General features: G+C 43.9%; 1 protein-coding gene across 2 annotated transcripts in view; it reads right to left on the reverse strand.

Annotated features, from left to right (window-relative positions):
* Nucleotides 1-14,664, reverse strand: part of PTPN14 (protein tyrosine phosphatase non-receptor type 14) — an 87,517-nt gene that overhangs the window by 42,452 nt on the left and 30,401 nt on the right. For both annotated transcript variants that reach the window (XM_075863330.1, XM_075863329.1), the window contains exons 2-3: nt 13,796-14,114; nt 6,348-6,517 (exon numbers count right to left, since the gene is read on the reverse strand). In XM_075863330.1, coding sequence (XP_075719445.1) covers nt 6,348-6,517; nt 13,796-13,969 — 344 coding nt within the window. In that variant the 5' untranslated portion in view covers nt 13,970-14,114. The remainder of the gene's footprint in view (nt 1-6,347; nt 6,518-13,795; nt 14,115-14,664) is intronic.

Below are 14,664 nucleotides of genomic sequence, written 5' to 3' on the forward strand. Positions count from 1 at the left end.
CCCAAAAGGCTCAACATGCTAATATATATATATTTAAACATGGAGTCCGATCACTAGCACAACCATGAATAAAAGAGGTTTTCTGGATTAAGTTCTACAACTTTCTAATATACTTGATTGTTTAATTTCTCACCATTTTCAAGATATCGGGTTGCTGTCAGTGAATGAGAACATACTTGTTAACATCCAAAAGAACTAAACCTGTACATAGCTAGTCCTGATCTCAGCTAAATGGATACAAGTACATCTAGTCTAGACAATGCTCTGTGAGCGAAGGCTCTGTTCACATCTGCATTGGGGTCCCGTTTTGACGTTCTGTCAGAGGTTTCCATCAGAGCAGGACCCTGAGCAGACACAAACTGACACCGACGGAAACCAGGGGTTTCCGTTTCCATCACCATTGATTTCAGTAGTGGACTACGCTATTGCTTCCGGCAAAACGACGGGTCCGGTGCACAAAAGAGGCAAACGGAAACCACGGGCACCGGCTCCGTCACCATTGAAATCAATGGTGATGGAAACGGAAACCCCTGGTTTCCGTCGGTGTCAGTTTGTGTCTGCTCAGGGTCCCGTTCTGAAACCTCCGACGGAACGTCAGAACGGGACCCTTAATACATTAGTAGCAGCTACAATGTATCAGTCTGCAGCGCAGTGTTCAGCTCACCCATTGTCTAGATTGGATATCATTGTATCTACTTCCCAGCTGAGAGCAGGACTAGGTAAAGAGTATTCTCATTCACTGACAGTCGGGGGTCTAACAAAGGCCCACAGGTCTGTAATGTCTTTATGCCTATTAGACCATACCAGAGGCATCTCCTAAACGATTGCCTGACACGGGCAGGCAATAATGCTTCGCTATACTAAATGCCCTTTCACACGGGTCAATTATCAGGCAAACGCTCATTCATCGGCTTATCATATCGTTTCTGCAGCAGAAATGATCACGGTCGGCAGAACATCCTGTGTAAACAGGAAGACGCGCTGCCGACATGATAGAAACGTAGGACGAGCGATGGGAGTAACGAGCGCTCGTCCCCATACTAGCTCCCTGTGAAAGGAACAAATGAGGGCCGATCAAGCGGTCTCGTTGATCGGCGCTCGATTATACGGCCCACGTCGAACAATGTGAGTGGACCCCAAGGCAGACATTCCGCTGCGGAAAAAACACACCATTTCCTGCCGTTTTACGAAAGAAAATGCGGCGTATTTTGCTGCGTTTTTCTACATGCTGGAAAATGGTGACATCTCCTCTGAAAAACGCAGCAATTCTGGCCACTTTCCGCAGCAGTATGCACCACTATGCTGCTACTATATTCTGCTGCGTTTTTTCTGTCCGAAATTCCGGCCAGAAAAAACGCAGCAATTCCAAAGCGTGTGGACTTCCCCCCCCCAAAAAACAAAATGATAAAAAAAAGTTAATAAATAATTTATACCCATAAACAAACACAAAATGGTTCTATTTCAAAATATTAAATTGTCCCGCAAAAAGCAGGCCCACAAACCGCTACATTAACGGAACATTTTTAAAGTCATGGCTGTTAGAATGCGGCGATATAAAAACCATTGTTTTTCCATTGAATTTGTATTTATTGTGCAAAAGTTGTAAAATATCTAAAAAAAAAACACGATACATATTTGGCATCACCGTCATCTTACCGACCTATGTAAAAAAAGGGAATATGTTCTTTATGCTGCAAGTGGTGTAAATAAAAGCTAATAAAAATCAATCAATCTATAGGTGTCCCAAAATGGTTCTATTTAAAAATATGACTCGTCCCGCAAGAAAAACAAACCCTCATAACAGTCACATCAACGAAAAAATAAAGTTATAGCTCTCAGAATCTTGATGAAAAAATATCCAAAATAGGCCGGTCCTAAGGGTATGTAAACAAAGCTTAATTATTGTCTAATAATACGCTTTGCAACATGCGAACATATATTCTAATGTATTCAAATTCTCTGCTTGCTGTCAGAAAATGAGCATTCTTGCTTGAAAGGGTTGTCTAATGAAAAAAACTCCTTTTCCGATTGATGCTGCTTCAGCAATAAGCTGATTATCATGGCCCCTGCTCCCCGCCACCCTATAATTGCCAGTCCCTGGCGTCCTGGCTCTCGTGTGCTGAACCTTGCATTCTTAAAGGGCCAGCACTCGCCAAAAATCAAAATTCTCCCAGACACCCTGGCTATAAAGGACCTCCCCTCCCAACTCATTTTGCCAGAGCAATTTGGGTCCCTTGAATTCCTGTGTGTTCAAAATCATCGCCGCAGTTTAATGATTGTATTCCGGAGCACCGACCTTTGCCTGTTTCTGACCATCCGTGCCTGCCTTGACCTTTAGCTGCTTTTAACCGTTACGTACCTTCGCTGCCTACCCTGACCTATTGCTCACCGTATTATGGGGGTAGGGACCTGGGGTTCCCCTGCAGCAAAGTCCACATCCCTGTATTGGGGAGTTACAACTCACTCCTCTGGCTTCGTGACACCAATTAATCCCTGAGGTTCCGGCTTCTCACACCCCTAACTAACAGCGGATATTGGCGGGGGAGTTTGCCATCAAGTATACATTTTTCTTTAGGGGGATGTTGTATTATGCGGTCATTGAAATGAATGGCCGACCATGAACTACCTGGAAGGTTCAAGCCTACCAGATAATGGCTCTCCGCTCTGTTTTTAAGAGACAACCCCATTTATTCATAAGACTGTACAGACCAAATACTCCCAGAGCTCAGGGTTTACTACAATTGGATCCAGTCTAGATAATCCTTTGTGAGCGAAAACAATCAGCAGCCCAAATTTCTCTCTTAGGTGTCGTTCACATCTGCGTCAGGGCTCCGTTCATGTCGGAGCTTTCCATCAGGGGAACCCATGAACGGAATCCAAACCATAGGTTTCCGTTTGCATCACCATTGATTTCAATGGCGTCGGATCCGGTCTAAATGGTTTCCGTTTGTCACGGTTGTGTAAGGGTTCCGTCGTTTTGACAAAATCAATACCGTAGTAAACTGCGCTATTCATTCTGTCAAAACAAAGGAACCCTTACAAAACGGTGAAAAACAGAAAACATTTGCACCGGATCCACCACCATTGAAATCAATGGTGATACAAACGGAAACCTGAGGTTTCCATTTGTTTCATTTTGGATTTCGTCCTCGGGTTCCCCAGATGGAAAGCTCAGACGGAACCCATGAACGGAGCCCTGACGCAGATGTGAACGAAGCTTTATCCTGATAGTTTGCTACAATGTAACAGTGTAGGCAAAATTTATCAGGCTTTTTGGCTCACAAAAGGATTACTAGACCGGATACAGTTGTAGCAAATTCTCAGCAGTAAAAAGTATTAGGTCTGTACAGGTTTTTGGCTTCTGGATGCAAGACATGTTCCAATCCACTAAAAGCAAAGAGAAATGTAGAAAACGGTAAATAATTGTAACACAAATTATCTTAGAAAATTGCTTTGCAAGAAACAAAAATATCTAAGAAAATGGACAGTCATTTTAAGAATAACTCAAGGACTGGCTGTATCAGACTTCATCACGCTCGTCATCAAGAATTTGTGAACGCTCCCGGACATTACGTCTGTTGGCGTTTTCAATCAGAGAACTTTCTGAGAAAACCAGGGCTGCTTAAAGGAAGACAAAAACATCATACTAAGAACAAAATCGCAAAAAAACATCTCAAGGTCTACAGAAGAATCCATCAAGGTCAAGGCTGCAGGAGCCCCGTGTAGGATGGGGCCCGAGCGTCCTTGTTACAAAGTAGCAATAGAAATCTGGTCTGTCCTCTCCCATTAGATCAGGTATAAGATGTAATGAGGGTTATAGGATGAGCTTCTTATATCTTGACCATAATCCTTTTTAGGAACCAGTCAGCATGAGAAAACTGATAACAGAGAACAATAGACAGTTAGCCACATAGACAACGCATATCATCAAGGTTAAAGGGGGTTTGACACTGAGCGATTATCGGGCAGACGAGCGTTCATAGAAGGCTCTTGCTGATAATTGTCCTGTGTAAACAGGGCAGCGATCAGTTGACGAACAAGCAAACGTTCGTTCATCTGCTGATCGTATCGTTTTTAAAAAGTGAAATATTATGGTTGTCGGTAGCAAATCCTGTGTAAACGCGCTCCGGACATGATAATAATGTATGGGGACGAGCGATCGGAGCAACAAACCCTGGTCCCCATACATGGCTCCGTGTGTCAGGAGAAAACGAGCGCCGATCAACGATGTCTCATTGATCGGCGCCCGCTGCATCGGCCGAGTGTCGGCCGGCGTAAAAGTGCCTTTAGTCGTAATTTAAAGTAATTTTCTGGGAGTACACATTGATGGCCTATGCTTCTCACAATTGCATGCAGTTTAGCAAATCCTTTGCCATCTATATGCATAAGCAACACAAATATGTCCCTCCCCCATTTAGGCTACATTCACACGACAGCGAAACACAGAAGTGCGACGGCCGTTTTTGTAACGCCCGTTTTCAGAACAATAGAGTCCTATGGGTGTATTCGCACGGCCATTTTTTTAACGGCCCGTGAAAACTGCCAGTCAAAAAATAGGACATGTCCTATTTTTGGCCGTTTTGACGGTCCCACGGCTCCCATAAAACTCAATGGATCCGTTTTTACCAGACTTTTTTAGGAATCAATCCTTGTAATGGCCGGTAAAAACTAATCCTGGCCATGGATTCCTCGCGCACAGTGCTACTTAGAGCACTGAGCCCGGGGAAGCCCTTGACATTACCGTCCATATATGGACAGTGATATCGGGCTTTCAATTTTGAAGTCCCCCCCCCCCCTGTAGATAGCACCGCTGAAGCTTCCTGTAGGAGCGGAATCCCTGGCTGACGCTCTGGTCAGGGGATTCCGCTGCTGGAGAAGCCCCTGGAGTCACTGTGGCACTATGTGGGGGTGTGACACTATCTACAGGGGACACTGTTGTGCTAATTACATGGGCACTGTGGCACTATGTGGGCACTGACACTTTATATGGGGGCACTGTGGCACTATGTGGGCACTATCTGCAGTGGGAACTGTGGCACTATGTGGGCACTATCTGCAGTGGGAACTGTGGCACTATGTGGGCACTATCTGCAGTGGGAACTGTGGCACTATGTGGGCACTATCTGCAGTGGGAACTATGGCACTATGTGGGCACTATCTGCAGTGGGAACTGGCACTATCTGCAGTGGGAACTGTGGCACTATGTGGGCACTATCTGCAGTGGGCACTGCGGCACTATGTGGGCACTGCGGCACTATGTGGGCACTATCTGCAGTGGGCACTGCGGCACTATCTACAGGGTCATTGCAGTACTATCTACATGGGAACTGTGGCGTTGGGGTTTGGACAATAAAACCAACAAATTAAATCCATCAGTTTTTGCTTTTTTTAACAGCCATGTAAACAGATGACGAGCGGCCATTAAGAACGGACAGACGGACTGGAAACGGATGAAAATTTGCAGACACATGCAAAATGGCCACGAAAAACTGACCAGTTTTTAACGCCCATTTTTTTTTCAGTCTTGTGAATGTAGCCTTGTCCACTTCAGTTTCTCTCATCAGGGCGCTATCCTTTGTTTAACTGATAGCACCCTGACACCTTCATTTCATGCACACTTCCGTTGTTTTAACTGAACCGTGCAGTCGTTCCGTCAAAAATAAGACAGGTCCTACTCCTGCCCGTTTTTGACGTAACAGTCTCGGCCTTTTCATGGATTTGGTCCGTGAAATGGTCTGCATGCAGAAGCCATCCCTGTGCGGCCCGTGTTTCACGGAACAGTCATTAGTGGCCGTAAAACGGCCAACTAAAGTGTGCATTCTGTTGTGCATTCTGTTGTAGCAAACGCTCAGCTGTGAGAAGTATTAGATGTGGACAAGTTCTCAGCCTCGGAATGTTAACAAGAAAATTCCCATTCACTGACTGCAAGCATAAATCTTGAAAACTGAGGAATTGAAATACAGAGTATGTTAGAAAGTCTCCTAACTTTTTATTACACGATGACTAAGGTTTATACCATAACATCAAAACAAAAATGTGAAGCTGATTTACGAATGGTGTCCTCGCATGCCCCAAGTCATTCACATACCTTCACTATGTGGAACATAACAAATATCAGATGACGAGAAACAAGTCACAAGTATAAATAAACAACGTATAATCCCGCGACATTTCATGGCTGTTTCATAGTAATCCCCGACCTTATTCTACCAAATTAATATCAATGGTAAATTACAGCAGCGTAAATCCCTCCGTCTAGTAGACAATATACACTACACATGGCACATGTATTAAATAGGCGCTTGGCCCTTTAAATGAATGTGAATGTGACGTAGATGCGCACACACCTGGTGATGCTCTGGTTCAGACAGGACACGCTGGGCATGTAGAACATTACACCAAAGTACAGTAAAGGCTCAATGGAGAGCTTGTCCAGCTGCTTCTTCAGCGATTTCTCCAGCTCCACCCACCGCGCTTGTTGAGACTTTCCAACAAACCAGAGTCCGAAATAATGAGTCTAGAAGGAAAAAAAGAAAAAAAAAGTAGCTCAATATACATCTTTACCGTTTCCCAGACGGCAGGAGGTCGCTAGTTTTGTAGCTCCCATATCACTGGTGGATATGCCATTCAGGGGTCTAGGAAAGCTGGGTGACAAAGGAGCCGTAATGGCCGCCATTTTGGTTACCATCCAGATTTCAGACCAGTACTTATATCTATTGAGCATTTACACTTCCAGATAGTGGTTCGGCTAGAATCAAATTCAACAAGAAAAATGTATATTCCAACCTTATTATTTCCTGCAGTGGAGTTGGCATTCAGATCCACGTTTACCATCCTAATGATATTGGGGATCGTCAGACAAAAACTTTTAAAGGCCATTTTACACGGCGATATATGATGCCCGGTAAATGAGCGCAGATCCCCAATACAGCAGGTCGATCATCGTTTGTTTGCTCCATTTAGACTGATCAATGATCGCTCGCCCCCATGTATTTGAAGCTCATCGGCAGCACATCCCCTGTTTACACGAGATGTACTGCCAACAAGCGACCATTTTTCTGTCCGATAAAGGCCCTTTTACTTGGGTCATAAAAGATCCGATCAGCCGACAAACTAGCGTTTGTCAGTTTGCCGATTGATCGCTGCCCTATTTACAGAGGGCAATGAGTGTTCGTACGATCACAGGGCAGTGTAAGATTGATTATACACGGCTCGATAGCAGCCGGAAAAAACGAGCGTCGATAGAGCACGTCGATCACCGCTCGTTAGCTAAATTCACATGGCGCCACGATCATTAATGTATGGGGACAAAATCATTAGTCCCCATGCATTTGCATCATGTCAGGAGCACGTCTCCCTGTTTATACAGAGATGCGCTGCCTATTAGCAATTATTTTTTGGCACATAAAAGACCCGATCAGCCGATGAACGAGCGTTTGTCGGCTGATCGTTGCCCTGTTTACAAGAATTGAGAAATACGAACTCTCGTTTGTCTGATCATTGGCCAGTGTAAACAGGGCCTTAAAGCCCTTTCATACGGGCCAATGATCAGGCAAATGAGCGTTCACAGAATCGGCAGTCGGCACATCTCCCAGTGTAAACCGGAAGACACGCTGCCGACACGACGATAATGTATGGGGACGAGCAATCGCAGTAATGAGCGCTCGTCCCCTTGTGAAAGGAGCAAACGAGCGCCGATCAACAAGCGGTCTCATTGATCAGCGCTTGTTTACGCAGCCGACTTTGGGCCGTGTAAGAGGACCCTAGGGGAGGTCAGAAATTATCTGGATAGTAAGAGATTTCAATCAGATCAATAGACCCATTACACACAGCAATTTAGATTGATACTGATCTGATTGGTTACAAATTGGTCAGAAATCTGTATATGTAAATGCAGCCTGCAAGACTGGTCATACACATAAAGCACTGTTCACGGAGGTTTCGTTGCAGATTTGACAGGAAATATAGAGTTGAATGCAGCGCCATTTTTCTCCTGAAGTTGTCAGACACCAGAACAGAGTTAATTACAAGTCAATAAGGTCCGTCAGGCACTGTTGGTATCTATCACATGACCGGTCCGGCAAAGCGTCGTGGTTTCCGTTATAAAAGGAAATCATGATGAAAGTGTGAACAGAGTCGAACATAGCTGTTGGCCCTCGCATGTTTATTTCTCAATATGAGGGAGACAAACTACTGCCAGTTATATCTGGTCACGGCTTATCTCCTGGCAAAGAAATCCAACATATCCAATCCTCGTTTCCCCCAACAATCGAAAGGCCCCCAAAACATGGTGAAAAAACAAGCCATTATCAACTGTTATAAGGATTGTCTGAAAAAGTCCCCCAGATCGGGAGCCACCCTTTATAGTGGTCCTCTGCTCTAACTAATAGAGGGGGACCTTCTTCTATGACCCTCACATGGACAACCCCTTTAATTAGCGAATACACAAATGAAGAAGAAATAAGCAGCAGGTCTTCAGGTCTATAATGAACGTTACTCAAACCTCGCCTCAGATCCGTCAACAAAGCATCCCAGAAACACCCACATTGGGGCACATTTGAATACACCCAGCTCAATTGAAGGTCCATTTTGTTGGACAATCAGACAAAGAACCGGACGGTTGGGAGGTATTTGTACATAAACTAGAATTCTGCAGTAGCAGGGCGGGGCATCCAAAAAGGGGCAGGGTGCAGTGGGGGAGGGCTCCTGCTACAGCCAGTTGCCTCACAGCCAGGGGAAGGTCTGATCTGAGTCTTGTTAAAAAACAAAAGGGGGGGGGGGGAATTAAACTCCTGGGACACATAGAAAAATTCCTTGTTTATTTCTCACAGTCTTGGTTGCCATGACACAGGATAACATTAAAAAGGAGAGAAAGAGATTAAGGCAGGAATTGCTGGAATTTATTTGTTTTTCGATTTTTCTTCTTTTTGTTTAGATTTTCTATATTTAGTGTACTTTAGCATACGAAGCCAAGTCTCCAGTGACGAGACGGAGAACAATATATGTTACAGGGTCCACACTTGTACATAACGTCTTGGATACCTTCCCCTGTAGCACTTCTTCCTTAGAGAAAACCCAGTGCTGCGGTCTACGGATGACCAGATAATACTTGTACACGGCGTAGAAGCTTTTTACTCTCCGTAATATAAAAGTTTATGTTGTCAGGATAGCAGCTTTGGCAGCGTCTTCTCTGGCATCATTGCCTCTGCCAGCAGCACGCCTGAGAATGCCACCTGTCAAATGTTCTGTCTAAAGTGTTCTCTCAAGCACAGGGTTTTTGCTTCTCCGTTAAATAAAACTGCATTCCTGAGAATTGCCCTCGAAAAAGAAAAATCCCATAAAACAAAACAAAAAAATATTTCATATTCTGTTCATCAGGTTGTTCGTTATGTCTGATTTAGGAAAGCGAGGTGACAATCATTATAGCTTCCTATTAAAGAGGACCGGTCCGGTCTACTTAACGATTTTGGAGCATCTTTTCTTAGAACTCTGTCTTGTGTCGTTCCTCTATTATTCCTCCTTGAAATATATAAATAGATTGATATGGGGAATGGTAACACCCAATTTTTCCAGGAGGAACAAAAGATGAACATCACAATGCAGAGCTCTAAGAAAAGACATGTCAGGAGAGCTCACAGATCCGCTTTACTTTTAGGCCAGGATCACACACACAATTTTGATGCAGTTTTTGACTTTCAGCCAAAGCCAGAAGAGGATCCAAAAGGAAGGAAAGGTATAAAGAAAGTATGGATGAATCTTTTGTGTGTGTGATCCTGGCCTTCGGGTGTACTCACACGGTGCAGTCATAGTGTGCTTATGGTGGCACAACTGTGGTTGCCAAACGACCGAGAGATTGCCGGGTGCCCAAGGGGCTGCCATATGCCCAAAGGATCTCCAGACGCTCGGGGTTTGCCGGAGCAAGCCTAGTGTATTTTTTCTGCAATTTTCACCAAATTTTAACTTACCTGTATAAGGTCAAGTTCAGGTCGGCGGTGCGAGCCCCCGCCCCCTCCACTTGGCACGCACAGGTTCTGGAAAATTCCTTATGTGGCGGGAAAATCCGGTGTTTTCATTGGTTCCCTTTGGAAAAATGGCGGGAAATTTGAATATATATTCGCAGGTTTTTGAGTGGTCTGCTGCCCGTCCGAATTGGATGAAGAAGAGGAACATCATCGCCCCCCCCCTCCCTTGTATTGTCGCGGTATCTTGCTAGTGGGGGTTTAGTCGCCCAGTTTATGGGTGGACAAGGTCATGAATTATTGGTATATTATTTAATGGTTTTAATATTTATTACAATATTTGGTATTTATTACAAGTTTAATATTTATTATGTAACCTCGTATGAAGGTTTGGTGGCGCTTGTGTTACCATGACCCAGGAGCGCAATATATATATATATACATACACACACACACACACATATACACTTATCTTTTTTGGGGGTGGGGGATCAATTGGAATAAGTAATGTGCTCAAGATTGTAATGGTGTTGCCTATAATAGTACCGGGGTCATTTCATGCAGTTTTTCTTGAATCCAGGCCAGGCGCGCAGCAGCTGATCGGCCGGGGTGAGTAGGCGCACTTCTGTTAATGAAATTACATTGTGTGTGGGACGTAAATGCTACTCGCTGCAAACTGTTTCCCATCCCAAAATCCGACTTCAGTATTTGCAGCAACATAATGTAAAACAGATCTGCCAATTACGAGCTGCAATACATCACACTCTAGCGGGACATTACAGGGGAGGATACTGTACATTTCCTTTAATAAGATGACAGAATTCACAAATACCATGTACGGAGAGCAGCAAGATCAGCATTAATTGCCCCAGGTTCCGATCATGTTGGTGCCATAAAGCAAGGATGGGGGTAATTATTCTTAAAGGGCAACTCCATATAAAATCCATAACCCTCCATCCTAGATTGTCATTGTTTCTTTAAAGGGGGTTGTCTCACCAAGCTGATCGAAGCGGGTTTTCTGACCCCTGGCAATCAGCCGTTACTACTTTTTTCTTTTTTTTGGACGGATGACGATCGTTGATGAGCCTCGTGTCTAATATTTTAAAGCCTTTTAAGCCTTTTTCTGATATTTTGCTGTAAATGAGTCCGTTGCTATAGAGATGGGATCCGTCGGCTGTGAACGCTGCATCCCCTGAAACGATGATACTCCCTTGCCGAGACGATATATTAGTTGAGGCCCGGGGCATGAGAACGGATTATGACATCACTAAACAAGATACATCAAACGCTGGAGCGTGGAGGAAAGTTCACACTGGGGAGAGTTATTGGTCTTAATTTGCAAAAAAATAAAATATAGTAAAATTCCTTTAATCTGGCATCAATGGAAACTGATCGATGCCAGATTATCAGATATATTTTGGATCATCAAAACAACATAGAAAAGTATATAAAACTCACTGATCAGAGTGGAGAACCTAGAAAGAAAGCAACAAAGAGTGAAATTCTGCCACTATAAGCGCTCTTCACATCTGCGTTGTAGCTTCCGTTTAAAACAGAAGCCACGACGCAGTGCTGGAGCTGTCATAGTACGAATACCAACAGTATCGACAGACCACTTTAACTTAAAATGGGGTCCATCAGGGTTCTGTCATGGAGTTCGACATTTTCACGGCAAGAATAGCACTGTATGCTGTCAAATGTGACGAAACTTTGTCCGGGATTAAAAAAATGAAAAAAAAAACGAAGGTGGCTTTCATCCAAAAAGAGTGCCACACCTATCCACAGGACGGGCATGGTATTGCAGTTTCATTCACTATAATGGGGCTGAGCTGCAATACTAGGCACAACCCATGGACACGTGTGGCGCTGTTTATGAAAAAAAGCAGTCGTGTTTTTAATCCTGGACAACCCCTTTAATATAATCAGTATAATCTCCACCAGGTCATATTCATCACGACTCATTTTAGAAATAAAAAATACAAAGCTCTGACCAGAAAGGTCACAGCAGGTCTGAAAATAAACCAAAACTGGAAACAAATAGCGGTTTGTGTTTTTGTGCTATTTGAGACTCCCGACCCGCCCAGCGGAACTTGATCGCCATTGTCCGGTCTATTTTTACAGGTCAGAATGCGGAGGGAGGAAACCGATTATAATGCCCTGTGTCTTAATCTGGCTGTGGTGGAAAGGCAACGTGAAATGATTTTCAACCTATTGTTCATTTACAAGATCTCAAAATAAAACGTCCAAGAACTCCGACTCCCTTATTATAACGTGTAGGAGTTTATTCCATTCTTAAAGATCTCGGGAGAGATGCTCTTAAAGGGGCTTTACCATCATAGACATATCTGGCTATTTCTGTATCGCTGGGCACCTTCGTTCTTGGGATCGGTTGGAACCCCACTAATCAGACATTTATGGCACATGTAATAGATATAGTGGCTGGGAAAAACCCTGCAAAAGAAAATGACCAAACAAATGTATGTAAAATTATCTTACTGTAATACCAAGTAAGGGTCCTCTTACACAGCCCGACATTGGCTGTGTAAACGAGCACCGATCAACTAGCCAGCTCGTTGATCGACGCTCGTTTGCTCCTTTCACAAGGAGCTATGTTTAGGGAGGAGCGATCATTACTACGATCGCTCGTTATCATACATTTCTATGATTTCGTCAGCGCGTCTCCCTGTTTACACACCGACAACGATAATATGTTATGCTGTATAAACAATGCGATTAGCCGATGAACGAGCGTTTGTGCGATCAGCCGATGAACGAGCGTTCGTGCGAGCAGCCGATGAACGAGCGTTTGTGCGATCAGCCGATGAACGAGCGTTTGTGCGTTCATCGGTTGTTTGTTTCCCTATTTACACAGGGCAAGCATCGGGAACGAGGTTCGCATGAACGCTCGTTTGCCCAATAATTGCTCTTTGTAAAAGGGCCTTAAACAAGAGAGTGTGCAATTTACTCCCCTAGGGGGCGTAAGAGATCAATATATAGCATGCCGCTCTAGTCACCAACTCCTCAACATCACATTCGGGGGGCGATTCAGTTGGGGCCCACTGTTATTAGCGTATCTAACAGAGCTCCTAGTTCAGGGGTGACAAAATAGTGTAAAATTTTGGGAGCCAGTTAGATTTATGTTTTTTTTCTTTTTGCATAGACATTAACTGAAAACAACCCAAAAAGTTACACGCCAGCTGCAATTTTTTTTAGACGCATTGGCTGCCTGGGATTCTTTAAGTCCTGTCCTAGTCTAAAGATATCTTCCTTGGAGTGTACGGGCCTTGGTTGGACGGATTATTATAGACTTTAGGTGGCAGTTAGATTTAATTTTAGTCGGCAGACAATGAGAACTTCTATAGATGGCAGTAAAAAATAATCTAAAAAGTTAGGGACAAGCAGCAAATCTCTAAGCACACTGGCTACCTGGCTCCTGGGATTTGAGGTTCCACCGCCATCATGCTTTAGATTATAACGGAAACCATGAAGGCGTCGCCAGATCCGTCAAATCAAAGTCACCAACGGTGCCTGATGGATGCCATTGACTATGATGGGCTCAGTCTAGGTCTGAAATTCATGACAAGATGGTAGCCACAATCCTGGTTACAAATCGTAGAGTAAATAGACCAACTACACATGAGCCAAGGTCAAGAAAATTTTGTTGATGTTTAAGATGAAATACTCTGTGCTGCTGTTGACAAAACAAATGCCTTTGAAAAAAAAAAATGCTCCATTTAAGATGGTAACATGCAAAAAGGTGTAATAATGACAAATAATGCCCTAAACCTTGCAAGCTTAATAAACACAACGCTACAAACCGTTATGGATGCTCTTACCTCACAAAGCTCCAATCTTTGGGCCACAGCCTCCCGACACTCCAGCCCAGTGCTGTCCACATTGAGAGTGCACTCAATCTCGGAGGAGTTCAGCAGCCGAATGCGACTCACAAAACAGTTCTTGCTCAAGACATTGTACCTCTTGGTCCTCCGTAGCTTGATCTTGAAAGGCATGGCTTAGGCCTTTGTAGTGGATGCCCCCGAGGGCAGCCCCTTCACTTTATTTTTGCTTTGAATCTCTCGCCACAAACTACTTTTGTCCTCCAAGTGTCAGGATAGTTGTCCATACCCAGTGCGATTCAACAGATGTGCCCGCTACCTGCAACATACACAAGATACGGCATAAATATACAGCAAAAATTTCCAAAAAGCCAACACAAGCCGTCGTGTAAGAGACAGAATACTGACTTATGACCAGTGTAAATGTCGAATTAGAAAAATGAAGCGTTCATGAATGTGCGACGTGAAGACATCATTGGGTTGCTATGGTGATATACCAGAAAAAAAAATAAAAAAAGTTAACCGTACAATAATCAAGAACTATAGACAACCTCAACAGTCGAGCTGTAGACTGGTTATTTATAGCAAAGCTCGTACCAGGATTGTGCTCCCACACACTGACGAATTTAAAAATAATTCTCCCAAGAACGAATGTAATATATATATATATATCAGGGCGGCGATCAGCAGATGAACGAGCAAACACTCGATCATCTGCTGGTCGTATCGTCTTAAAAAAGTAAAATATTATCGTTGTCGGCAGCACGTCCTGTGTAAACGCTCTGCCGACATGATAATAATGTATGGGGACAAGCAATCGGACTAACGACCACTCGTCCACATCCATAGCTCCTTGTGACAGTAGAAAT

This window comes from Rhinoderma darwinii, chromosome 4 (genome assembly GCF_050947455.1).
Source record: "Rhinoderma darwinii isolate aRhiDar2 chromosome 4, aRhiDar2.hap1, whole genome shotgun sequence".
Lineage (NCBI taxonomy): Eukaryota > Metazoa > Chordata > Amphibia > Anura > Rhinodermatidae > Rhinoderma > Rhinoderma darwinii.